Raw genomic sequence first — 27,123 nt, forward strand, 5'->3', positions numbered from 1 at the left:
CTTGACTAGATATTTTTTCCAGAGGAGATATACAAATGGCCAATAAGCACATGAAAAGATTATTAGCATTATTCATCATTAGGAAAATGCAAATTGAAATCACAATGAGATACTACCATTAGGATTGTCATAATCAGACAATAACAAGTGTTGGTGAGGATATAAAAATTGGAACTTTCATAAATTGCTGGTGGGAATGTAAAATAGTACTGCTGCTTTGGAATAGTCTGGAAGTTCCTCAAAAAGTTAAACAGAGTTAACATATGATCCAGCAAGTCCACTGCTAGATATATACCAGAGAACTAAAAACATACATCCATACAAAAATTTGTACATGAATGTTCACAGAAGCATTATTTATAATAGCAAAATGTGGAAGCAACCCAAATGCCCATCAACTTATGGATGAATAAAATGTGGTATATCCACACAATGGAATACTATTAAGGCATAAAAAGGAATGAAATACTGGTACATACTATGAGACAGATGAAGCCTGAAAACACGACAGTAAGTGGCAGAAGCCAGACACAAAAGACTACATATAAGATTCCATTTATGTTAAATGTCCATAATATTCATAGAAGCAGAAAGATTAGTAGAGATCGCCAGGGGCTAGAGAGGGAGGAATTGGGGAGTGACTACTAATGGGTATGAGATCTCTCTTTGGGTGATGAAAATGTTCTGGAATTAGATAGTGGTAGTGGTTGCACAATCTTGCAAATATAATAAAAACCACTGAATTGTACACTCAAAAATGTTGAACTTCATAGGATATGAATATATCAATAAAAAATTGCACAGGAATAATAAACACCAAATTCAGGAGAGTCTTTACTTGGGAGGTGTGGTTGTAGAGTACCTTCAGCTTAATTAGCAATGTTTTATTTCACAAGCCGGAGGGTGGTTATACGGGTGTTTGTCATACTCGTCTTCATCCCTTCTTAATGTTTTCATAATAAAATTTAAAAGTATTTATGGACTGCGGAGGCATTGGGCTACCTGGGTGGTATAATGGTAATAAAGTCAGATCCCATCCTGCCCCAAAGTAGATAAGGGTAAGTAGTAAGTGGAGAAGAGGGGCTATAAGTCAGTCTTCTCCTTTCTGGGCTTGTTACCTTGTGGATCAAATGAGAGCTAGACTCCAAGCTTGTTAGTAGAAAGTCCCTGAGGGTCCGGGGGGCCAAGGAGTGTGTCTCCCCTTTATCAGCCCACGGATTTAAGAGTTCTTGTGTGATGAGAGCACAGGCCATCAATCATTGCAAGCAGGCCCAAGGCAAAGCTCAGCTGAGTCTGTTTCTTCTCAGTAACACCAGAATGGTAACTTCTCCCACCCAGGATTACTGTTGGGGTGTAAATGAGATAACACATATAAAGTGTCTGGGACAGGCCTGGCACACAGTAAATCCTCAACACATGGGAAAGGCCTCACTTTGATTCCACAGGCATTTCCGGGGCAGCACTGCTGGGCCAGGCCTGTGCTGGGGGCTGGATGGCAGAGGAATTCCACTCTGAATGTCCAAGCAGCGTCCCCCTAGCCAAGTGGGGAGACAACCTCATAAACAATACCAGGTGCGATGATGTCATTGCTAAAAATAGACAGCAGCCACGTGCACCTTGCAGACCATATGCAATGCAGACCCTGGGATGGCAGAGATGCCCCAATCAAGAGGTCCAGGCTTGGAAAGCAGCAAAGTCTTAAGGCCAGAGAGATCTCGGGGAGATTCTCTAATCCCGGGTTCCTTTACCCAGGATTCCTGAAGGGGCCCTAGGAAGTCTGTGGATACCTCTACATGGTATGCAAGAAGTCTGTGTCTAATGGAGATTCTTAAAGGAGTCTATGGCCACAAAACTAACAAACCACCAACTTAACCTAACTTAGCATGTCTTCATATCCACCCTACGGAGATACAGTACAGTAAATCCTCACTTAATGTTTTCGATAGGTTGTGACTTTAAGCGAAATGATGGATAATGAAACCAATTTTATCATAGGCTAATTGATATAAACAGAAGCTCCTATAGTTATAATAAAACAATGTTGAAAAAAATGAACTTATTTGAGGACCTGTTATATCTACCTTGAAAGGTCATGAGATTAAGCTGGGTAGTTCAGAAGTACCTGAAACATTCTAAGCTTTCACCTAATGTTGGCTTCCTTCCCTTCCTCCATCCGCAGCTCATTTCTATCATTCAGCAAATAATGAGCATCTACTATGGGGCAAGTGCCAGTCCAGGTGTTGGGTGTAAAGTAGTGAACAAGACAGATATTGTCCCAGTTTTCACAAAGGTCACATTCCAATGCAGGGAAACACAAACACATAAAATGAATAATTTCAGACACTAATAGGTACTATTAAGAAAAATATATAGGCTAATGTGATATGGGGTGATGGGGTGGGGACAACATCTGAGGAAAAACATCTCAATGACAAGTAGGAGCCAGTCATGACAAGATTTAGCAGCAAAGCCTGGCTGGAAAGACCCTTGGCCAAGAGCCCCTCACTCCCAGTCCCACCCCAAACTAGATGCCTCTGAACAAGTCACATAATTTCTGAGGCTTAGCTGCCACACTTACCAAATGGGAATAAAAATACATTACCTGCCGCAATGTGAGGGGACTCAAACAAAAAGCTGTTAAGGTCTGGAATCCTCCCCAAATCTCATAAATAGACACTTGACATATCACTTGATACCCATTTTGGAGGAGGGAAACCTGGGTCATGATTTTTTATTTCATGCTGCCCTAGAAATAGCTTTCTTTGTTCCTGGTTAATACAGCAGGCTTCTCCTGCCACCTGGGGCCTATCACAGTTACTGCTGCTTCAAACTCTTCCTCAGGTATGAAAGGAGACCAAGGAAGGACACGGACCATTGTTGTGGTAATAACCAGACTACATATCCCTTCCCTCTCTCCTAGCAATATTGAAGAGCTCAGCCTGTCCTGTAGACAGAGAATGTAAATACTTTGAGAAGTTGGAAGCATCCTGGCCCACGGGTTGGACCATTTATTTATAATTAGTCATAGTACTCCTTCCTAAATATCTCTTCAATCTGTCCCCTTCACCTCAACCACTCCCTCATCACCTCACAGCATCTTCTGGCCTTAGTCTCCCCACTTCCAAACCATTTGCCACACTGCAACCCGCACCAAACACAAAACAGACCGTGTTTCTTCTCTGCTTGAAACTCTTAAGACAGCTTCCCATTGCTCTTTGGACAAATGCCAAACTCCTTACCCTGGCATCCAAGGCTCCCTCTCCAAGACTGAGCTCCTTCCTACAGCCTGCTTCAATGCCCAGGCCCTTCTCAGTATCCACACCAAACTCCTAAATGGCTCTAAAACAAGCCTAGCCACAGTCAGAATTTGCCTTTGCAGTTTCTGTTCGTGCACTTGAAACACTGTCCCCAATCCTGCCTCTCATCTCCGCCCCTAATTCCTTCACTGCCTACACGTTTCTACCTATCCAAGAACCCCAAAGCCTCCGCTGATTCTCCAGAAAAATCACTCTTTACAGGTGTATCTTCTTAATCATATGTGAAAGCAGGGACTGCGTCTTATTCCTGGTTAATTCATCAGCGCCTGGACTGCGTTCAGTTTAACTAAAATTCTTATCAGGTGCTTCAGACAGAGAAGAATCCTCTCATAAACCAGAAAGAAAAACCAGTTAAAGCGTTGGGAAGCTGCCAAGGAGTGAGGTTAGGGTAGGTATCAATCTGCATTAAAAACAACAAAACAAAAAACCAAAAAACTGCCCCAAATCCCGATGCAAATGATAATGGACATTTTGAGAAACACTGGGTAAGCCTGAAGGGCTCCTAACTTTAAAATTGCTGGAAAAGTAAAAGTTCTTTCCTTTTGCTTCTAAGGCTTTTCCTGCAGCTGTCCTGGGTTTAGAGAAAGAAGTGGGTTTTTCCGGGACACAACTGGGTTCCAACACTGGCTCCGTCCTTAACGTGCTATGCCGGTCTCTTCCCGTCTCTGAGCCTCTATTACCACACCTACCACCACCAGCTGTGTGTCCCCGAGGTAATGACTGCCCCATTCTGTGTGTGTTTCCCCATCTTACACTGGAGGTCACCAGCTCTGACGTTCTACGAGCTGTGCAAACCCGCAACGCCAGGCCGACACAGCCTGACTCCTCCCCTCCTTCCCAAGGTCCTGTCCAGTCGGATCCAGCCGACGCACCCTTAAGGCCAAGGCCGCCGCCACACGAACTGCCCCTTCCCGGCCACCGTCCAGCTCCATAAGTACGGTCTCCTCCCCTGCCTTGCTCTTTAGGCCCCCGCTGGGACAATCTGCGCAAGCGCATTGGATCGCATGGCGACCCCGCCCCCTGAACCTCGGGTAACGGCGCGAGGGGCTTGAGTACGGCGCGCGGCGGGACCAAGGCCAAGTAGGTTGGGGGAGTGGCAACGGCGGCCGGCAAGGGTCACGATTCCTCCAGGGGAAGGATGTGAGGGAGGGGAGGGGGCTGGCGAGCGACTGGCACCCTGGAGGTCAGGAGATCCTGTAGATCAAACTCAATGGCAGGAACGGGGAAACTGGTGTCCAGTGAGGGGGTTGGGCTGGTGCGTGTCGATCTCACGATTCCCAGATCTTCTGACTTCAGATGGGGCCGCTGTCGGAAACATGGTGCCGGTGAGACTAGATCCCGAATTTTTAAAAAAGAAGTGGGAGCGATTAGGACCAAACTTTGTCCAGGGTGGGAGCCAGCGAGCCCGTGAAGTGGGGCAGGCCTGGGCAGGAGACCTTGTTGTTAACCCCGGGATTCACACAGGCACGGGCCCCGCCCTCGGGGTAAGGTCCAACCGGGTTTCAGTGTGGGCGTTGTAACGCTTTTGGTGATCTTGCCCCAGTCTGTCATTCATTCACCATTCTTTCATTTAACATCAATTGACTACAGTAGTAGGTGCTGGAGGTAGAGAAGTGAACAAGACAGACTCGGTGCAGGGAAAGTAGTGGGCTGTAGAAGCCCTGGGTGGAGAAGAACAAGGCTTCTAAAACAAAGTCAGGAACCTGATTAGGAGTGGCAGGGAGTGTTCCAAAGAGAGCGAACAGCACGTGCCAATACCTGGAGGCGGAACAAAGGCTGGTGTTTGCTCTTCACTGAAGCTATCTCCCTCGGAATCTATTTAGTGCTCAGGGTGTTTAGTGCTAGGCTCCTAATAGTCCACATGCAGAGAAATCAAGGAATTCAAAGGACTAATATTTAGATAGACTCCACAGGATTTGGGGAGAACAGGGTGTAGAAGTATATACAAAGCTTGGGTGCCTGGGTGGGGTTCATCAGAGGAGGAGCAGATTTGTGGGGAGGCAACAAATTCTACCCTAGTTCTGTGAAGACTCACAGTAAGGGTTTGGATATTGTATTTTGAAAGTCAGCAAAGCACTGCTGTAAAGGTACAGATTTGAGTGGCACCAGCAAAACAAATACAGCCACAAGAACGGTTGAGTCTATAGAAGGAGAAAAGCAAAGGGCCCAACTGGCACTTTTCATAGTGATTATTTTTATGCCTTATCTTTCTCTGTGTCTTCAATACCTACACAAGGGCCTGGCATTAGGTGCCAGTGAGTGTTTGCCAACTAAACAAAAGCCCAACAGCAGTCAGAGTTGATGGAATCCCAGAGTTGTAGAGAGATGAGGGATAACGGAGGGTTCCATTGCTCTAATGTCTAAGTCGCGGTTCCTAGTCCTGGCTCTGCGACCAGACTGCTGTGTTACCTCTGACAAGTCCCCCACCCGTAGAGTGGGTACAGCCAAAAAAGAAGCTCCCATGTCTAGAGTTCCAAATGCTGCTAAGGAATTGTACACAGATTTTTCTCATTAAAGCCACACTGACCTTATTTGTAAAGGGAGTAATATTATGGACTCAAACTCAGGTCGGACTAACCTCAGAGCTTTGTTCTTTACTGTGACAGCCCTTATCTGTCTCTCACCCAAGGCGGGTGTTGCCAGGACCCTCTTGAAATCACATGCCCATTCTTTCAAAACTTTGTGCTGAGGCTGGCAGACTTTCACAGTTGATCTAGCACCAGTCCTGTCATGGGGACGGGGTGGAGCTGAATGTGATAGAGGTTACTTGTCATTTTTTAGCTCTCTTCCTGGCGATCACTGAACTGGGCAGCCATGTTCTGTTCCTAAAATCAAATGACAGTCAGGCAGACCAAAATTAATGAGTGGTGTTTCTAGATTTTTATCCAGATCTTAAACCCTTAGGGCCTGATGCAAAATGAATGAATCTGAATCTACCTTCTCTGCATTTCATAGTATTTCACAAAGGCCTCCATCGCACCTTCCCACGCCCATGTAATTTACTTGAGAACTGCTGATGTGGATTGTTGGGGCTAGAAGGGAGATTATAATGTATTGCAGTGGCTCCCATCCCAGGAAAACTTGTTAAAGATACAGAGTTTCAGCCCCTTCCTCCTCAGACTTTTTGAATCAGAATCTCTGAGTAGGGCTCAGGAATTTGTGTTTTCTCCCAAGCCACTCGCCACCCCAAATATTCAGCCCGATTTAGAAACCACTGGTCTACTCCATCCCCCTTGTTTCATATGTAGAGAATCTGCAGTTTGGGAAGGGAAGGAACTTAACCCAGTCACATAGGACATTGGTGCCTCTTTCTCCAATGAAAAGCATTGAGTGGAGTCTAGAGACCTGGATTCAAATCCAGGTTTTACCAGTGATTAACTTGAACAAGTCATTTCACCTCTCAACCTCTGCTTCCTTACTGTGAGAACAATGCCATTATTCTAGGAATCAAAAGAGAAAGTGGCAGTGGAATTGCTTTGTCAATCTTTCTGTTTTGTGCTCCTGGAAGTTGATAAGAGCTGCCAGCCATTGTCTCCCCTGCACCACACTGCCAGTTTCAGTGGTTTCTGGCTATCTGTCACCAAGTTCTTCTCTTTCCTGTTTCAGGTTGGGATGGCCAACAGCTGGGGAAGCCTCTTGCAGGATGAGCAGCAGCTGGAGGAGCTGGCACGGCAGGCTGTGGACCGGGCCCTGGCTGAGGGAGTGTTGCTCAGGACCTCGCAAGAGCCCAGCTCCTCAGATGTAAGCCCCCAGCCCCTCCAAGAGAATATGATGAGTGCCATAGCACTGGGTCCTTCTACCCATTATCTGGCCTCTGCCAGGCTGGAGGCAACTTCTTTGAGTCAGAGATCACATTTTTCTCTATTTTATTTTTTTGTGTGTATTTTTAAAAATTTTATTTATTAATTTTATTTATTAATTTTTAGAGGGGGGGAGGGAGAGAGGGAGAGATGCACATATAATGCATATGTAAAAATGCATTTATATATAAAAATATAGTTTTTTAGAAACACAAGTCGGGTGATACATATTATCCTGTGATGTGTTTGTTTATTTTTAATTTAACAGTATGTCTTAGAACTCTTTCCAACTTCCTCTATTAGGGTCAGTTTCATTCTGCTGTATAGTATTCCAGGTTTAACTTTCACAGTTTAACTTTCTTCTACTGTTATTTAGGTGATTTCCAATGTTTTATGACTAAAAACAGTACGACAGGGAACATCACTCTACAGGCCTGTTTGGACACCTATATGAGTGCTTCTCTACGGTTGCTACATAATAGTATTATAGAGCTGTTGAGTCCAAACCACATCTATAAAAAAAAAAAAAATCATCCTTTAAAACAAAACAGAGCAAAACAAAAAACCCTTTTTATTTTGTGACTAGGTAAGACTTTTTCATGCTTCAAAATTTAAAGTGTATAAGAGTTTACACATTAACTCTGCCTCTCACATTCCTTAGCTACCCAGATCTCCTGCTTTGAAGGTAACCTCTGTTTTATACGCGTAAAGAAAACATTTATTCTTGTTTATTTTTTCAGATGGCTTAGTCATAAAGAAAAATATGTATGTATTCCTTTTTCCCACTTTTTACACAAAGAAGGATACTAGACAAGCTCTTCTGTGCTTTACTTTTTTTTACTTAACATTATTCTTATCACTATCCAGATTAGTAACTAAAGAGCTGCCACCGCCATATTTTACTAAGACACTCGTTTGTCTCTGTGCATCCAGAACCTAGTTAGGGGCCTGGTGGAGAGTCCAGACTTAATAAGTGTTTGCTGAGATCCGAGTCAATGAGAATGGCTCTCACCAAAAGTCACTTGATACTGTGAAAGGTATGCTTCTGGCTTTAGGAATCTCATTGCTTGGTTTGTGAAGCTGAGATTTTGTGAACTACTTGTCTGAACCCAAGGTGTAGCATTTTCTCTTCCAAGATTTTGTTTCTTCTATTAATCAACAGGTGTTACCTCGAAAAGGCATAGTCCTCAATTTTACAACCGAAGACTCGAAGTGTGTCTTTTTCACTTTGAAATCAGTGACTCATTTAATCATAGGCCCAGAGAGGCTATGTATATGTAGATGTATACATAGACATTTCCAAGGCCCAAAGAGGTTAAGTAACTTGCTCCAAATCATTTAGATGTGGTGTAATTGGCAGAGCCAGGATTCAAACTCAGAGTTTGCCTCCCCGAGTTCATTCTCTGAATTTCCATGTGTTAGTTACTGCCTCTCCCTGGATACTACAGAGGACACGTGGAGGAAGGAGCAGTTTATTAGTGGTATTTGAACTAGATCCTAAAAGACAAATGGAAGGCTATACTTTCAGGGATTATTTCTATAATTCGTTAAAAGACAGATGGGGGAAAGAAACAGCATAGCAAAGGCCCCAAAGCAGGAAAAGGCAAAAAAATGTTTAAAAGAATTCAGCTGACTGCAGGGCACGTAAGTGGATAGAGTGGGAAAGACGGCAGGCCAAAGTCAGACAGCACGAGGCTTTGAATACTGGGTGGAAGAAGAGTCTGAACTTTGTTCTGTAGATCAGGGCCGCAAACTAGCCATGTGCAGAGTGAATGCTTGGCTCCTACAGTGTTTAAGGTGCTAATTCCTTTTTTAAAAAATACACTTGAATAGGATACAAAGTCCAAAAAAGTATTCAGTATACAATGTCTCCTTCCTCCAGCTACTGTTTTCCCTCCCTAGAAGCAAGCATTGTGTACAGTTCTGGGGGTTTGTTGTTGTTGTTGTTGTTGTTGTTGTTGTTGTTTTTTATAAGAACATCTTTTAAAAAGCCAGAGCCAACATTTTTTTTTTAAATCACGAAATTAAAAGAGAAATCTAGATACCCAGCTTGTCTTAAAAAATCAAATCAGCTGTTAACCCTGGCTGACTTTCCTGCATGCCAACAATTTGCTAGAGCAGAGCTCTCCCTGCCCCCTTAAATAGGATGGGAGTTCTTCCCATCACTCTCTTGTTTCCCTGACTCTGAAGCAGAGTGTTAACTGTCAGGCATGTGCTATAGTTCTTACAGTAGAAGAATATTACTCTTTGTTTTTCTATCAAAAGTACAAAAACTGTGTTTCAGCCTTTAGACTATGGACAGCGAGGAATAGCCTTATACTGTTGATCCCAAATTCAAGTGGGCATAACAAGTCCTAGCAGAAAAACTTCTGGGGAGTTTTTCAGACCAAATGGGATTTGTTGGAAGAGGCAGAGTTGTGAGATTTAAAGCCAAGGAAATGCGCCTGTGGTCGTCACACGTGCACTCAGGGAATTAGGTCACCCCTTATGTAATCTTCAGTCATTCACACTCGTAAAAGCTTCAGGCTGAAAAAATCTGACTCTCACAAACACTGCCTCAGTTTCGTCTTAAAATAGATACTGAGGAGGGCAATTTGGGAATTATCTACCAAAATTTTCAATGGATTCACCCTAATTACCTGACATTTCCACTTTTAGAAACTTATCGTCTCGTGCACAAAATACCTAGAATGTGTATCATAGGATACTCATTGAAGCATTGATTATAATGGTGGGAAGAAGGAAACCCCTGAAATGTTCATAATAAAAGGCTAGATTCAATGAATCGTGGTCTATCCAAAGAATGGAATACTATACAGCCATTAAAAAGAATGAAAGTGCTCTATTTGGATGTATATGGAGGTGTCTCTGAAGTATTTATAAAGCAAAGGTCAGAACAATATATATATCATGTGTTTTGGTGCATGTAAAAAATGAGGAAATGTATATGTATACATCTACATTAGTCTTGGGGGATATGTGAGACACTAGCATACCATTTGCCTCTGGGAAGGAGAACTAGGTCATCGGGGTCAGGGTGGGAGTGAAACATACTTTTCACTATGTATCCTCCTGTTTCTTTTGACTTTTGTGTCATGTGTTTTTATTATCTATTCAAAACAATATTTTTAAAATAAGTATTTAAATGCGAAGTTCTAACACCATAAACTCATACTACCATTAACAGCAAACCGGTATTAATTCAGAGGTTATATTCAAGAATGTTTCATAAATAAGCCACCAGGTCGTGTTATCCTCTCTTACCCAAAGTCTAGTTTTTTTGTTGTTAGGAATCTCGGATGGTACATGGGTTTCCTGGCTCTGCCCAAGTTCAACGAATCGAGAATGCAGCTGAGCTCTAGGCCTGGCACCCTGAGTCACATCGCCAGCCCTGGGGGGACGCACTTTCCATGGGGTCACATTTAGAGGAAGACAGCCCACTCACAGGCATTCTACCCCCGCTCGCTCTCTCCTCCATCAGGTGGTGAGCTATGCCCCATTCACGCTCTTCCCCTCACTGGTCCCCGGTGCCCTGCTGGAGCAGGCCTATGCTGTGCAGATGGACTTCAACCTGCTGGTGGATGCCGTCAGCCAGAACGCTGCCTTTCTGGAGCAAACTCTCTCCAGGTGCTCGGTGCTGGGACATTGGGAGGCCGGGAATTGCTGGAACCAAGGGACTAGGAGACTGGGGAGCCATGAGGTGTTGCCCTGGCATCTGACTTGGTGGAGTGAGGCACAAGAAACCCCCAGAGAAACAAAAAGTAGTCGAATAGAAGTCAGGAGAGCTGGCTTCTAATCCTGGCTCCACCACTTATTGAAAAATATGGCCTCAAGCCATATGTATATTTTTTTAATCTGGGCCTCAATTTCTTCATCTGTAGAATGGGGAGGTTTGCCTAAATCTAAGGTCCCTTCCAATATTGATATTGTGTGATTCTCTGATTCATGATCCCCTGCTTTGAAGACTGAAATTTCCATTTGGAATTAGACAAGGTCGTCATGGTTTTAGAGAAAACAGGGGGCAAGTGAGGTTATTGGGTTTAAAGTCGTATTTCCTACTTCTCCTAACTAGTGACCCTTTCTTGTTCTTCAAGGTCTCTCATCTCTGGGTGGGATGGGGTGCAGACTGGCAACGAGGATAAAGAACACCTGAAATGACTTACCCCATCCACCCCTTTCTATCTCTTTTCCCTGGATCATTTTTTTCCTTTCGGGCCTTTGGGCAAGAGAATTACTTTAGAATTACATTCTTTATTTAGAATTAAATATATATAAATATATATTTCTGTGTGTGTGTGTAAGAGGAAGACTAAACATATATATGTAATTGCATGTCTGATTCATTTTTCAAAAGAAAACCCTTATTTTGTTAGAGACAAAATATTTTTAAAATGGGTACATTGGCGTGAGGATAAATATGACAAGGGATCATATGATAAGAAGTTTGGAAACTATTGGCTTGCAGCTAAAAGCACAATGAGTCATGAATGTACAAACCCTACCACTACTGTCTTTCTTGGGATGGGCCTGGCTTTTTTCCCTCTGCTTCTTGATTATGGGAAATACGAGCAGTCTGATTTATGACCTTCACCCTAAAGCAGCGATTATGTGGGGGACCTTCCCTGCAGCCTGTCTCTGCACCCCCGTTCTCCTCACCTCTGAAATACGTACAAACTCTAGCTTGAAGGGAGAAGAGCCCCAGGAGCGCATGTGGGAGTGTAGTCCCCTAGAGCCTGGGGTTGAAGGGAAGCACCTCTCTGGAAGTGGGAAAATGTGTCCCAGCTTTCCTGGAGGCTGAAGTCCAGCTGGGGACTCTACTCCTCTCCAAGGGCTGGGAAGCCCTATGAGAGAGCTGGCTGGGGAGCAGATGAACTTCAGGGCAGGCCTGAGCTGCTTGGGTTCAGTGGGGTCCCTGTAACAAGATGAGCCTGCAAGTCAGGCCTGGGCAGGCAGGCAGGCAGGCAGAGACTGTCCTGAATCTTAAGACACAGCAAGTGTGGTATTAGTTACCTGTGGGTGCCTCTTCCTGAGGCTCCAGAAAACATACTGGATGGGCTCCTACCATATGCCACAGCAGCACCCTGGGCCACGATGATGAGCCAGCACAGATGCGGTCTCCACCCTCATGTGGTTTATAGTCAAATAGGAGAGACAATGCTAATCATCACACAAATAAAATGGAAAACTGCACTGCAGTCAGTACAATAAAGGAGAGGTCCGCGGTGCTATGAAATCCCATAGCGGGGGGGGGGGGGGGGGCCAGACAGGGAAGGCTTTCCTGAGGAAATCACATCACATGAGGACGGGTTGAAGGAAAAATTAGGATATTTAGCTTGAGTTGAAAAACTCGGGGCCCAGGGTATAAGTGTTGTCTTCTAATATCTGAGAGCTTTCCTGGAAGAGGAAGAGAAGACCTGTTGTGGGAGGTCCCAGAGTGTAGGGGAAAGTACAGAGAGTTAATGTTAAGTCAACCAGAAAGCTTAGAACCGTCAGAGCTATTTAAGTATAGAATGGTTATATCATGCCATTTTTGAGTTCTTGGGACCAGATGCTACATTCAATTCTGTACATGAAATATTTTATTTACTCTTTACTGCAACCCTGTGATATAAATGTAATTGTTTTTCTCTTCATTTTACATTTGAGCAAACAGATACAGAGAGGTACAATGATTCTCTAAGGCTGCCTACTACTAAGTGGTAGAGCTGGGATTTCAACCCAGGTCACCTGGCTCTGGAGCTGGGTTCTAACCGCTGTTCTCTAGCAGGTGTTCAGGTTTGGGTCAGTAGAACCCAGAGAGGATTCAGGAATCAGTAGATGGGGATGGAACTCCTTGACCTTTAAGTTTCCATGTAACCTAGAAAATGTTGTTTCCTCCTCTAGCACCATCAAAAGGGACGCCTTTACTGCTCGTCTCTTTGACATCCACAAGCAAGTCCTGAAAGAGGGCATTGCCCAGGTAACCAACCACGCCTTACTTCACTCCAGTCTGGGACCTGCCCCTTCAGCCACCCCTCACCTTTTTTCTTTCTTTTTTTTTTTTAACCAGAAGAATTTAGCCCAGGTCCTGAACTCATGGGAGTCTGCCTCTCATTCATTCCCACTGGGTTTGAACCTCACTGGCCAATCCTGGGATGACCATAACAGTGTTTAGGAGTGTTAGCCAGCGCCTCTAATCTCTTTCTACGTAGTGTTCATGGCACCTGTCTGCTCTGTGGCTAGGCCCTCAGAGTCAGACCGTGGGCAAATGTCCTTAGCCTTTAGTTTCCCCCCACAGAGTGTGTTCCTGGGCCTGAATCGCTCAGACTACATGTTCCAGCGCAATGCAGATGGCTTCCCAGCCCTGAAGCAGATTGAAATCAACACCATCTCTGCTAGCTTTGGGGGCCTGGCCTCCCGGACCCCAGCTGTGCACCGGTAGGTCCCTTGGGCAGCCCAGTGGGTAACAGCCTGATTAGCCTATTTGTCAGGTGGGAACAGATATCTCCAACTCTTCAACTCACTATGCCTTCCTGGGCCCTGGGTCATGTGTCCTTCTCCCCACAACCCCCTGGGCCAGTAACACAGTTTCTGCTTGTAATTAGATCTTGGTATTTCAGGTAGAAAAGAGACCTCACAGTTCATCTAGTCCCACCCCCTTATTGTACAAGTTAGTATTCCAGGCAAGGGGAACAGTATCTGCAAGGGTCCTGAGCTGAGAAAGGGCTCATACGTTTGAAGGTCTGAAAGGAGGTCAGAATCCAAGGCAGAGAGGGATGCAGAGGCTTCCCATCTCAGGGTCGGACCCTAATAGCATCTACTTCTGGCCAGCAGTGACGTTCCCGGTTGCTGTAATTCAGATGTCTACAGCAGGGTTCCAGGAAGGGCCTGGAGCTCAAGGAAAGGGGTTGCAGTTCATTGGGAGGCTGGTGTGAAGTGGAAACACAGGGTCTCAGGGCTTCTCTGTGCATATATACCAGGGGCCAGGGTTAAGGCAGCCCAGCATATTCTAGCCTAAGGTGGGTCCTATAGGAATATGATGGTAAGATGCTTTTTAATGCTCAGCTGGTTCTCAGAATGAGGTTCCTATAAGTGTCTCTGAGTCACAGACAGAGGGGGTGTTTCAGGTCCATCCGATTACTTAACAGACATTTCTCCTCCAACAGACATGTTCTCAATGTGCTGGGTAAGACCAAAGAAGCTGCCAAGATCCTCTCCAATAATCCCAGCAAGGGACTGGCCCTGGGGATCGCCAAAGCCTGGGAGCTCTACGGCTCAGCCAAGTAAGGGGGAGGAAAAGTGGCAGACGAATCCTGCTTTTGATTCAGCCTTCATGGGTGCGGCAACTTCTTCATGAGACATTATTAGGGAATGAGCGAATTGTTCTAGAAATAGAGAAGCTTAACACTTTTAAGGGCCAAAATAATTGTAATGGAGGTTTGAACTTCCTTCTTAAATCAAAGATACTGGCGGTAATTTAATCTTTCCATGCAGGCTCAAGGTCATCATTATGATTGTCAGTGATTGCATCTTGATGTAATACAGGGTTAGAGGGAGGCTGCGAGGCTGTCTGCCTGCACTAATGGCCCCAACTCTTCAGCTCTGAGCTCTCCTTTTACTTCATAATTTTCCTCTCTATCTCACTGTTATCAGTGTGCTTGAACTGGGAAGCTGCCACCCCCATCGCTATACCTCCTTTCCGAATTGCTGTGGTTTGTTCAGAAAAGCAAATATTAAACGAGTGTGAGGGTTTCTTTGATGAATAAATGCATAGGCTTTGATTTACGGATTTTAGTGTCTGTTTTAACTGCTTAGAGGCCGTCTGTGCTTTCTTCCTATTTCTCAGCCATGTTCCAAATGTGTGAAGATGCTAGGTAAGTGGCTTCTGGGCGAGGGGCCGCCGTACCAACAGTTCCAGCAGTGTTAGTGAGCTCTCACTAGTGCCATACTTTGTGCTAGTGCTTTGCATACAAGGTCTCACTGAATCCTCATATCACACACTATGGGGTAGATACTCTTCCTCTCCCCCATTTTGCAGATGAAGAAAGTGAGGTTCAGAGAAGTTAAATAACTTAACTTTGAGAGTCGGTGATAGAGCCCAGAGTCCACCTTCCTCCAGAACCTGCATTCATAATCACTCTCTTGTCTCCAGGAGAGTCCCTCTGGGCTTGCTAAGCCTTGCTAAGACTCAAGAAACCACAGACTGTGGACGTTTAGGAGTCATCAGATGAGTACTTTGTCAAGTAGAACCCTTGGCTTGGTTGTATTTTAAGAGCGTAAAGCCAGGAGATGGATCAGCGGGGGGACTGATGTTGGACCAGTGCTACAGAGGGTTTCTCCAGCCCGGCTGTAAATAACATGGAGAGAGAAGACTTGTGTGCCCAAAACTGGGCGTTGGTGGGTAGGAGCTACGGGGCATCTGAGCTGAGGCTGTGTTCTCATTTCGAGAGTCAAATAGATACTTCTGCTGACCTAGCTCATGACCTTTGCTAAGTCTGTTCTTTTCTCTGTGTCAGTTTCTTCATTTGTAAAATGAGTGTAATGACAATACCTAAAAGGGTGGTAGTGAGAATTAAATGAAATCATGGATCTGAAAAATTCTTTTAAAAACTCAAGGATCCTTATGTGAGGCTTTTAATATTAATAATAATAACTAATTTTAAGGACTATTAGTTTTATTTTACAGAAGAGCAAACTGAGGGCTTCTCAGAGGTTGAATAACTTGCCCAAAGTCACACAGCTGGTAATTTTAGAATTCATGCCTATCTGCCTCTAAAGCCTGTGTTCTCTCTACTACCTTGTTCTGCCTCTAAGACGAATGGTCCCATTGTATAGATTGTAAAACTGAGGATTAAGCATTTGTAGAAGAGATGGATTTTCATCATTTACCTCATACTTTGCAAGAATTTTTTAAAAGGCAGGCTGGAAAATTATGATTTCAATTTAGACATGTATTCAAACTCTTTCAAAATATAGTATCTGTGACTGGAATGAATACAGATAGGAAAGGGGGATCTTTGGTATAAAAGGTTGGGAACTATGATCTATTTAACACCCTTACTTTATACGTGAGGAAATCAGGGCTCAAGGAAAGAAACTGACTTGCACAAGGCCTAGTGATACCGCAGGTCACTGACAGAGCCAGGACTGTGACTCAGGAGTCCTCACCCCCAGCCAGAATGTCACTGCTCCTTCACCTTCCTTAGCTGACAACTTTTCTAGTCCTTATCCTGATGGACTGCTCAGAACTGAAGGCAGGAGGAGGATCATATGGTGTCTGAGTCTGGCTCCGATTATTTAGCAGGGAGCAGGCTGACTTCATTAACCAGGGCATGTAGTTTCAGTTTAACCTACAGCCTCTGACCTCCTTTCTCTGCCTCTTCCTAGATGTGGGCCAGCCTGGGCCAAGGTGCCATCTTCCCACCTGTGACCAAGGCAGATCAGACTGCCAAGTGAAAAGCAAGATCATTGGCCCTTGGGACTCTCTCAGAGCAGAATGGCTTGCGGGAGCACCATTTCTAGCTTGACTCTCAGACACCAAGCTGAGCCAAGACTCTGGTTAATGTCAGGCAGCCCAGGAGAGGCTGTGTACTAGGACCTGTATTTCAGCTAAGTAGAAAGGAGCCAGGCGGAGGGAGGGAGAAGCAGAGAAAAACAGACAAGAGGCCAAGTGCAGGAGGTCAGGAATCCACACTTAGAACCCTGAGCCAAAGTCTGGCCGTCCAAGTGTCTTAGCAAGAAGCCATGGGCACAGAGCAGTACAGTTATAGCAAAAAGGGAGTTTGATAACTGCTGAACCTTGGCTCTAAGAGAGTCCTGTGGGGGTCTGGACCTGCCTTTGACAACCAAAAACAGCATGGTTGGTAGCCAAACAGGCAATTCTCTGGCATTAGCTTTTCGCTGAGCCCTTAAGGTCTTGTTTTGTTAAGAAACATGTGAATAAGTAGAGAGTAAGAGGCCAAGTAAACCCCAGTGGTTCCGTGAATACTGTGGGATCAAAAGTGGCCCTGTATATATCAAAAAAATGTTGGGAGGCCTCAGGAGGAGATAATGCCTTATTTATAGTTGGTGCTATAGTGTTTCTGTAGGATTCCATTCTATTCTAGTGTTTCATGCCAAGAATCAAAAACTATTTGATTATATACTTGACAGTCTAGTAATAGGGTCATTAGTCCCAATCCCCAGCATTGTACTATACAAAATATTCTTTAGTACTTTCGCCTGTTTGTTCTTTCAGAAAGATTTTAGAATCATGTTCTAAGAAAGAGTCCTCTTGGATTTTTGAGATTTTTTCATTGTTATTCTATTACAGTTGTCCCAATTTTCCCCCTTTGTCCTCCTCTGCCCAGCCCACCCCATAGAGATGGTTTTAAATCTGAATTTTAATTTGCACAGAAAGTTGACATCATTGCAATATTTCACCTGCCTGCTAGAGAAGGGGCGGAGACATCTTTATTTTTTCAAGTTTCCTATTTTCAGGAAATAATGTGCTGTAGCCTCAGGTATCATGTCCGAGGCAGTCCTGAATTGAGTAATAGCTACTCTTCCAGGGAAGCTGTGCTCTTTCTCACTCCTGAAGGGGGTGGCATGGTGGGAGTATAAGCTTTGTAGCCACTGCAGGCCACCTGTTCTCTTTCCCCAGAGCTCTGGTGCTACTGATTGCTCAGGAGAAGGAAAGGAACATATTTGACCAGCGTGCCATAGAGAATGAGCTACTGGCCAGGTAAGGAGGGGAGACCTCCAGATGTGGCCCCAGGATTGGCGAGAGCCACTCAGAACAGAGCATCCAATCCCTATGACTCTGGCCCATCTTTCCCAGGAACATTCATGTGATCCGGCGAAGGTTTGAAGATGTCTCTGAAAAGGGATCTTTGGACAAAGACCGAAAGCTGTTTGTGTAAGTGCTGAGGGAACATCCCCCACGGGTCCAATAGAGGGCTGGTTTTGGAAACTCATCCTTTCACCCACTCGCCCCACATGATCCTTTCTTCTGGGAGATGTGATAGCTTACTTCCTTCTCTCTGAATATTCGGGGTGAACTCTGAAATATCCCATCATTCCAGGAAATTTTGGAGAAGGCTAGCCAAGTTCCACTTCTAAAGGGCCATATCAGAGCTACTGATATCCTGGATAAGTGCCCTCTTAAAATAACCTTGGTTTTCATATGCTCTTGTGCTTCCAAAAGTTTCTTGTCCCTCTTGGTGGCTAGTCAAGTCAGGCCTGGGCAGTTGGGCTGGGCAGCCAGGGAAAGAGAGGAGTAGCTGGCTTATTCTGTGATTGATCTGGTACCTGCTCTCTGAGCTCAGGCAAGACCTTAAGGGGCCTGGATTTGTGCTCAAAGGCAGGCCCTGCAATTCCCTCCAGAAGCCACCATCAGGTGACTTTGGTACCTCATTTTTTGGATAGTACTGCTTGCAGCACACATACTTAGACCTGAAACTTTAAGATTCTTAAAATTAAGAACCTCCATGGAATTTTACTATTATTTATTATTTTCAAATATACTCCTATCATAACAAAGTCATCAATTTACCTTCCAGATAAACCAGAAAATATTAAATAAATCAAAGAAAAGGGGAAACAGTTCAAAAGTCAGTCTTTTTTCTATTAATTAATAAATTTTCATCCTCACTGAAGGACATGCTTTTTAGTTTTAGAGAGAGAGACAGGAATAGCCAAACCTGCAACCCAGTCATATGCCCTGACCAGGAATCAAATACCTGGGTTTACAGGCCATTGCTCCAACCAACTGAGCCACACCAGCCAGGGTGACAGTCTGTGTCTTAACTAGACACATACTGTCTAAATTACCTGAGTTAATTAACTCATAAATTAACTCATAATTTTGCATCTCCCCACCATCACTCCTGCCATTAAAAAAAAAAACAAAAAACTCAGTCTGCCCTGGCTGGTGTGGCCCAGTTGGCTGGAGTGTCATTTTGTTCATCAAAAGATCTCAGGTCGATTCCCTGTCAGGGTACATACCTAGGTTGTGGATTTGGTCCAACCCCAGTCACGGCAAGTGTGAGAGGTAACCAATCAATGTTTCTTTCTCACATTGATATTTCCCTCTCTCTCTAAAATCAATAAGTATATCCTTGGGAGAGGTGAGAGTTGAACCAGTGACCCTTCAGTTTGCAGGTGATGCCCAACCAACTGGGCCACACCAGTCACGGCACAAGTGGATTTTTCTAAGCATGGCAATATGATTCTGCTGCTTGGTAATTTTGAGCCCAGTTTTTAAAAATTTACCTAATTTGATTCTAGTTGCCTTCTTCTTTCCTTCTGGCCTTCCTAGAATGACTCTAGGTCTGAAATATTCTAAACCATTCCTTACTGAACACTGTGCTTTTAGTGGAAGCAGTGGTGTGTGGGTATCTACTCTCACTGGTTCCAATGAAACCCCGTCCAGGCTGCCCCTTTGGACTTTCAAAATAGCCCAATTCATTTTGATGCATCCTGAAGTAGATTGAACCACTGAACACATCAGCTATAATTTAACACAGCAGCTTTCTCCATCCTGTGTTCTAGGGATGGCCAGGAAATTGCTGTGGTTTACTTCCGGGATGGCTACATGCCGAGTCAGTACAATCTGCAGGTTGGTATTTTCTGTTCAGCCATTCTTCGCCTCCTGGGATGTACTGTCATTCCTTAGAGACCCAACTCAGGTGTCACAACAATATGGGTTTTTTTCCTTAACTCTGGATTCAGTACTCCCTTGGGGAACTTGCTGCTGGAACTTCCTATCCTATAAACTTTTTGCTCCCTCTCACTCTCTACAAACACACTGTCTTCTAGAATCTGAATCCTCAGGAACCTATAGTGCTTTAGACATGCATACTGTTTCTGAGGATATGCCGGTAATGTTTAACAATCATTTTTCTGGAGGGATAGTCCCAATATGTAGCATTTGCTGATTTCTATGGTGTAAATATTCCCCATTATGGCCAGTTTCAAGCTACCCAATTTAGTATCTCTAAACACAGAGTTGGGAAAAGATGAGTGCAGTCCCATCTTTTTTGTGTGTGTGGTGAACTAAACTGAGGCAGGCTGATGAAACTGATGCAAACCAGTTTCACCACACCACTGACTCTTTCCTTCCTGCCAACTCGGACTACTCCAATGTGCATCAGGAAGTTTTTATCACCCACCCATTCTTGTTAATGACAGTAATGATATCACCTTATCTTGTAATCTCTACCATGTACCTTCAAAATTATTTTTGACATCCATTATTTCATTGAATCCTTACAACAACCCTGTGAGGCATATAATTATTCCCACTATACAAATGGAGAAATGAAGGTTTGGAGACATGCAAGGGCTTGTTGAAGGTCCCATAGGGAGTTCCCAGGCTTTGTGACTCTCAGGCTAATGGCATTCCCAGTATGTCATTCCCCCAGCCCCTCACCCACAGCTTGGAGAAGCAAAAAAGCCTCGATTTCAGTTGGGAGAAGGTAAAGGAGGAAATAAGTTAGGAAATACCATTAGGGGTCATGAGACTTTGGCTCTGCCTCTGTGTCCTCATGGGTAGATTCCTGACCCTTTCTGGGCTGTTTCTATAAGCTGAGGGAACTACACTAGAAAACGGAGGAAGCTCCTTCTAGATCTGTTGTTCTTTGAATATAGGATTCTCCCTAAGGCCCAGGTGTATAGGGAGCAGCTTTACAAAAGGTCTATTCTTCTAAAAAGTGGTTAGCAGTGGTGGGAACTCACTGACTAGAAAAGGGAGAAACCGTCTATTTGGAAAATGAATCCAGGTTTCAGAACAGGAGGTTTGGGGGAAGGAGACAAATAAAACTTTAAAAAAGAAGGAAGTCAAGCTAATAAGGAAGGAGATTAGTGCATCAGGAGGATGTCTGAAGGGAACTGAGAAGCTCAGACCAGGTTTAGAACATAGAGGTAAGTCTGCAAGGCTTAGTAAATTGCTAAGTCGACCCTGAGCAGCCCCCTGCTCACAGCTGAGTTTTGCTTTCTGCTTCTGACATAACGGTACTTATCTGGGCTTATTTCTGATGTTCTGGGCACCTGTAACTGCCTGGAACACTGGCCTAGTCGTTAGGTGCCTTGGGTTATTGGTGAAGACCAGCCAAAGGTCCTGCAGGTGGATGACTATATCAAAGGAAGGAGAGCATTGGCAAGGGTTGGTGTGGGATGGGGAGGTAGGGGTATTGTTCCTCAGGCCGTAGCCTTGATCCTGCTGTGGGCGGTTTGATATTGTCTGGCATCAAGGACAGACTGTTTCACTAGTTCCTGAGAATGGGGGGACTAGAGCGGGGAGACATGACCCTCTGTCTTTCTCTGCCTCTCACACCTTAAACTCCTGGCACATTGGACCTTTTATCCTGTGATTAACCATCTGTAGGCCTTCACTTATATTATTCTGTTAACCTGAGTACAGCAGGTCCTTGAATAGTGTCATTTCATTATAATGTTGATGAAAAAAAATTTATTCCCAGCTGGGGGGACTGTCTCTGGAGTTTGCACATTCTCCCCATTGCTGCATGGGTTTTCTCCTGGTATTGCTGTTTCCTCCTGCATTCCAAAGATGTGCACATTAGGTAAACTGGCATGTCTAAGTTGTCCCAATCTGAATGAGAGTGAGGGTGTGTGCATGCCTTGTAATGGAAGGATGTGCTGTCCAGGATTAGTTCTGGCCTGGCACTCGGAGCTGCTGGGATAGGCTCCTCCACCCGCAACCCTGCACTGGACTAAGGCAGTTGGAAAGTCATTATCTTACTTGTTCTCATTAATCTTTCTTAAATGTATGCATAACTCACATTTATTTCAGTGTTTAATATTAGAAATGTTTGGGTCTTTATTTAGAAGTTTGGTGATGTTTTTGCAACCAGAAATATGCCAGAGGAACTTAACTCTTGTTTATATCAATTAGCCTATGCTAAAATTGGTTTTGTTATACATTGTTTTGCTTAGTCATGGTTTCCAAGACTATCAACAAGTTAAGTGGACGCTTGCTGTACTTCTTCCCTATGGAGTCTCACCTGTCTGACTCTACCTGTCACTCAGATTTCATATTATTAAACAACAATAACTCACAAAGTGCCAAGCACTGTGTTAGAACCCCTCAGAACTCTGCAAGAACTGTGTTAGACACTGGGGGTACAACAGGAAATAAAGACAGACAACAAGGGTCTGGTCCTTATGGAGTCACTGTCTGGTCAGGCAGATGAACATCAAAAAGGAAACAAAAATAGAAAAAATATTTCCTAGTTGGGAGAAACTCTCTGAATGAAAAAACAGGGTGAAAAGATAGAGAATTATGGGGAAACCTGTATTATATAGGGTGATTTGAGAAGATGACTTTGAGGCAAGACTTAGGGATGAGAAGGATCCAACCATTCTTTGGAAAAGTCAAAAGGAAGAGAATTGCAGGCAGAGGTAAAGGCAGCAAATGCAAAGGCCCTGAGACAGGAATGATGTTTGTGTGTCTGAGGGTGTGGCTAGAATGTGGGAGTGGGGTAGAGTGTTGGCATAGAATGAGGTTGAGGAGGGAGTTTGGATTTTATTTGGAGTGCAGTGGGAAACAAGTGTCCCATCCCTTTCAGACCTCTTCATCAATTTTTTTGCACCCTTAGACCTTTTGTCATTTTCCCTTTTAATTATAGTCGTGTATCATTGAGCTAAACTGTGAGCTCCCTGAGGGCAAGAATTCTGCAGATTGGGAGGGGCCACGCCTGCCTCACAAGGATGTTGCAGTGACCCTGGGAGACAATGAATGTGAGGATAGAAAGCACAGTACCTGGCACCTGCTGGACCCTTGATGTACTATAAAATAAAATTCCTCATTTCCTCTCTGCAGAACTGGGAAGCACGCCTCCTGCTGGAGAGGTCACGTGCTGTCAAGTGCCCAGATATTGCCACTCAGTTGGCCGGAACTAAGAAGGTGCAGCAGGAGCTGAGCAGAGTGGGCGTGCTGGAGGCGTTGCTCCCTGGCCAGCCTGAGGCTGTGGCCCGCCTCCGTGCCACTTTTGCTGGCCTCTACTCACTGGACATGGTGGGTAGGCAGCCCATTTCCTGTACCATAGGCCTCCTTGGTCGCAAGGACCCAGAGCCCAATGTGTTGGGGAGGCTGGAGCTGGTACTGGGCTGGACTTGGGTCAGTGATGCTCTGTGAGAACCCCTGCGGAGGAGGGCTGGAATCCACTGTAAACTCTCGGCAAAGGCAGACTTGGGAATGGTAGCCAGAGGGAGAGAATGAGGCAGAGAGCGAGAGTTAGGGAATATCTGTACCTGCTTTCCAGGCCTTCTGCTACAGACCCCTGAATTGTTGCCAGAGAAAGCTTGTTCTCTTGTACTTCCTGCTCCAGAGGTCTTTTGCAAGGCAGGGGTGCAGGGGGAGGATGGGGAGTTACATCCATATAGCTTATGGCTCTTCCCTCAATTGCACTTCTGATGCTGCTCTGCGCAACCTGCAGGATCTCAGCTCTTGCCTCTTTGGCCTAAAACTCCTGATAACTGCTTTTTTACTTCCTGCCAGGGTGAAGAAGGAGACCAGGCAATTGCTGAGGCCCTTGCTGCTCCTAGCCGGTTTGTGCTAAAGCCCCAGAGAGAAGGTGGAGGTAGGAGGATCCCCCTTTGCAGGGCTGCTCAGTAAAAAGGGACTAGCAGGCTATCACCAGTGCTGACCAGCACTTGCTATGGGCACAGTCCTAGGCTCTAAGAGATAAAAGAGAACTGACACAGGCCTTCACCTTGAACAGTGACCCAGGAGACTCTGTGATCCAGTGCTATGGAGCACAGGGAATCTGATTAGCCAGCATTTGAGAGTTTGGACAAGTTTAGTCTGCAGTGACTGTGGGTGGATTGTGGGGAAGTGGGATGAAGATACATCAGGACTTTGGATGTCTTCCTGCCTAGATTGAACTTCTTGAGAGCAAGGATCATTTCTGCCTCACAGACTGAGAGTAAATGGTTTTTGATCTTGGTCTGAAGGGATAGATAGGATTTTCCCAGAAGGAAAAGAGAAGAGCATACCATACAGAAGGAGCAACCTTAAGCAAAAGCACTGATCCGTGAAAATGTGGTATGTTTGCAGATTAATTAGTTACTAGTGAGCCTGGACTACAACATGGGAAATGAGAGAAAGCAAGGATTTGGGCTGGAAAAGATGGTTTGGGGCCTGATTATAAAGGATGTTGAAAATATTTAGGAAATTGGATTTTATCCTAAGGGTAGTGAGAAGTCATTAGAGAGTTTTAAGGCGGGAAGAGACACATGATTGTTTCAGGACCCATGTTTCAGCTATGGTGGAGCATGTCTTTAAATGAGGGGGAACATTAATAGCAGAAAGACCATAGAGGAGGCTGCTATAGTTGTCCAGGAGAGCAATTTGGAGGCCTGGGCTAGAGCTGTGACAGTGTAGAGTACAGACTGAATAAGCACGTCTGAGTGGGTAAGGTAATGGAGAGGAAGGAGTTAAATATGACTCAGGGATGCTTTTATCTGATTGGGAGTAGGAAGGTCTAAGATGGGCAGGTTCAGGCAGAAGTAATGAATTCTGTTTGGACATGTTAAGTTTGTTTTGGGGACCCATGATGTCTAGAGCAGGGAGCTTGAGTTAAAGATTTGGGGTTAATAAGTTACAGGATGTAGGTAGAGACTTGGAAGAGATCTTCCTGGAAAAAGTATGTACATGGAGGAGAGAACAAGGGTGGATGACCAATTCCTTGGGAATCCCAACATTCAAGAGGGGCAGGAGCCAGTCAGAGAGGCTGAGAAGTAATAGCCTAACAAAGGTAGGTGGAGAACCAGGGAAGGATGGTGTGGTGGAAGGAAGGTTCTCTTTTGTGGGTCAGGGCTCTTCTGTTAAGGTAACATTCCCTCCTCGGGAGTCAGGTCTACTCTGGCTTCTCTGAACTGGTGTCAGGAACAGAGACTGTTGACTTGCCCACATGGCCCCAGAAGTGGGAGCATGGGGTAGAGAAGGTGGGTACAGAGTCCAGGGTGACTGGCCAGTGGAATTGCAGGTAACAACCTTTACGGGGAGGAGATGGTGCAGGCCCTGGAGCGGCTCAAAGACAGTGAGGAGAGAGCCTCCTACATCCTCATGGAGAAGATTGAGCCTGAGCCTTTTGGAAACTGCCTACTACGGCCTGGAAGCCCTGCCCGAGTGTCCCAGTGCATCTCAGAGCTGGGCATCTTCGGGGTCTATGTCAGGTGAGCCAATCAGGAGGGGTCCCTACTTTCTGGAGGGCCAGTCAAGAAAGCCTGGAGGGAAGCACTGGACAGGGAGCAGATCTGCCAATCCCTAGCTACATTTCCTTATCTAGTAAATCAGCCAAGGACCCAAGATCTGCCCACCTCACAGGGCTATCAGACAAAGCCCAGATGTGAAGTGTTCTGCAACTACAAAGGAAATTTCAAGTAGTAGCAAGATGGATGAGAAAATCCCTGGACTAGAAGGAGACCCCAGGGAAGAAGAGTTTGGGTCCAGATCCCAGGCTACCAGGGGTTCTGGGAAAAGGCAGGATGGGCCAGCTAGAGGATACTCAATGGCTTTGACATTCTGAGTGGCCCCTGGGTTTGGATTTGAACACTAAAGAATCAGAAAGAGAGGAAGACTTGGAAATTTATAAGGAATGGTTCCTGGTCCCTCATACCACTTTCTTCAAAGTACTCAGGGCAAAGTAGGAATACCAGATGCTACTGTGCTCCCCACCAGATCCTGCCCTCTCTCTATAATCCCCTCTAGCCATTTGCAGCATCTCTGCCTGCCTCTCCCAATCCCTTCCCAACATCCCAAACCATTCTTACCATCCCAAACCCTCCTCACCACCATAGGCATCTTAAGAGAAGTAGAGAAGGAAATTTACAACTATAGAACATGAAATATGAGCTTAGCATCATGTTATACTAAGTGTTTTTCCTGCTTTATTTAATCCTGATAACCATCTTGCAAAGTGAGAAGCATTATCCCTATTTAAAAATGAAAGAAACATATTTAAAAAAGCTGAGTAACTTGCTCAAAAACACAGAACTAGTAATTTCCAAGATAGGAGGCAAACCCAAGTCTTATTCTAAAATCCTCACACTTTCTTGGGTGTAGTTAGTGACCCGTGTACTGGTCAGCTGGGACTAGGGAAGGTCCCGGGTTTGAGGGCTGAGTCTAGGTGACAGAGTTATGTGTCTCCTGTTCCCATTTCTATAGGCAAGGAGAGATACTTGTGATGAACAAGCACGTGGGACATCTGCTTCGAACCAAAGCCATCGAACATGCAGATGGTGGTGTGGCAGCAGGAGTGGCAGTCCTGGACAACCCATACCCTATGTGAGGGCGCAGCCAGGCCCGCCCAGACTTCGCTCAAGAGGCCTTCTATCCCTCATACTTGTCATTCCTCTCCTGAGAGGTGCTTTTCTTCCCCTACCTTGGGAGGGCTGGTCTATTCTAGAGACCCCCAGGGTCTTCAAGGAAGGGTGAATGCTGTGTACCTCCTATTTGAGGACCAGAAAAGCTGTGTTTCCCTTAGGTGAGATCTAGAAGCCCCTAAATCCTAAGTGTATGGGTACAGCTGAAAGGAAGCTGATCCGAGGTAAGAGTCCATAATACTGCCACCCTCCTGCTAGTCCCATGTCAGCCTTTTCAGCAGGTCTCTGTCTGACTTGGGATAGGACTTAGGGGTAGGAAGAGTGGGGTGGAAAGGCATAGCCCTTCTCCACCTCTGCCTTAAATAAAACTACATTTCTGATTCTGTGATTCCTTGGTTTGTGCCATTAGGGGAAGGAGAATCTTTCATCTGGGCCAGCCCACTGAAGGTGGATTGGAGCAGGGGAAGTGGCTTGGCTCTAATCAGCGTCTCCCTAGCTCCAGACCCAATGACTAGGACCCTGAAGAATCCTTGGTGTCTCACTAATGCTCTCAAGGGATCATAGGGAGGAGAGAGGTCCCCTAGCAGGAGCCAGAGGGAGCCAGAGGGAAGGCAGCTGTGATGGGACACCATAGTTGTGAACTGGCTTCAGTTGCTTTCTTGTTTAGCTCAGTAGCTTGTCAAAGGGCCTATGAGTGTAGC

At 45.1% G+C, this 27,123-nt stretch overlaps 1 protein-coding gene across 2 annotated transcripts; it reads left to right on the forward strand.

Annotated features, from left to right (window-relative positions):
• The first annotated feature begins 4,315 nt into the window (after positions 1-4,315).
• On the forward strand, positions 4,316-26,856 carry GSS (glutathione synthetase). 2 transcript variants are annotated; one of them, XM_054573852.1, is made up of 13 exons: positions 4,316-4,397; positions 6,924-7,058; positions 10,599-10,744; positions 13,001-13,076; positions 13,395-13,534; positions 14,263-14,379; positions 17,739-17,819; positions 17,916-17,993; positions 19,628-19,694; positions 22,917-23,111; positions 23,595-23,676; positions 25,084-25,273; positions 26,265-26,856. In XM_054573852.1, exons 2-13 carry the CDS (start codon positions 6,930-6,932, stop codon positions 26,386-26,388), a joined length of 1,425 nt encoding a protein of 474 aa, XP_054429827.1. In that variant the 5' UTR covers positions 4,316-4,397; positions 6,924-6,929; the 3' UTR covers positions 26,389-26,856. The 2 variants fall into 2 exon arrangements, with proteins under 2 accessions (XP_054429827.1, XP_054429828.1); XM_054573853.1 differs by lacking the exon at positions 22,917-23,111.
• The last annotated feature ends 267 nt before the right edge of the window (positions 26,857-27,123 follow it).

This window comes from Pteronotus mesoamericanus, unplaced genomic scaffold, assembly GCF_021234165.1.
Source record: "Pteronotus mesoamericanus isolate MK-2021 breed Mesoamerican mustached bat unplaced genomic scaffold, CSHL_Meso_final contig_25, whole genome shotgun sequence".
In the NCBI taxonomy this organism is placed as follows: Eukaryota; Metazoa; Chordata; class Mammalia; order Chiroptera; family Mormoopidae; genus Pteronotus; species Pteronotus mesoamericanus.

Coding starts and splice junctions, on each gene's coding strand:
- GSS (XM_054573852.1), top strand. CDS start 6,930: ATGGCCAACAGCTGGGGAAGCCTCTTGCAGGATGAGCAGCAGCTGGAG. Junction 13,535..14,262: donor CGGACCCCAGCTGTGCACCG/GTAGGTCCCTTG, acceptor CTCCTCCAACAG/ACATGTTCTCAATGTGCTGG. Junction 17,820..17,915: donor GAGAATGAGCTACTGGCCAG/GTAAGGAGGGGA, acceptor CATCTTTCCCAG/GAACATTCATGTGATCCGGC.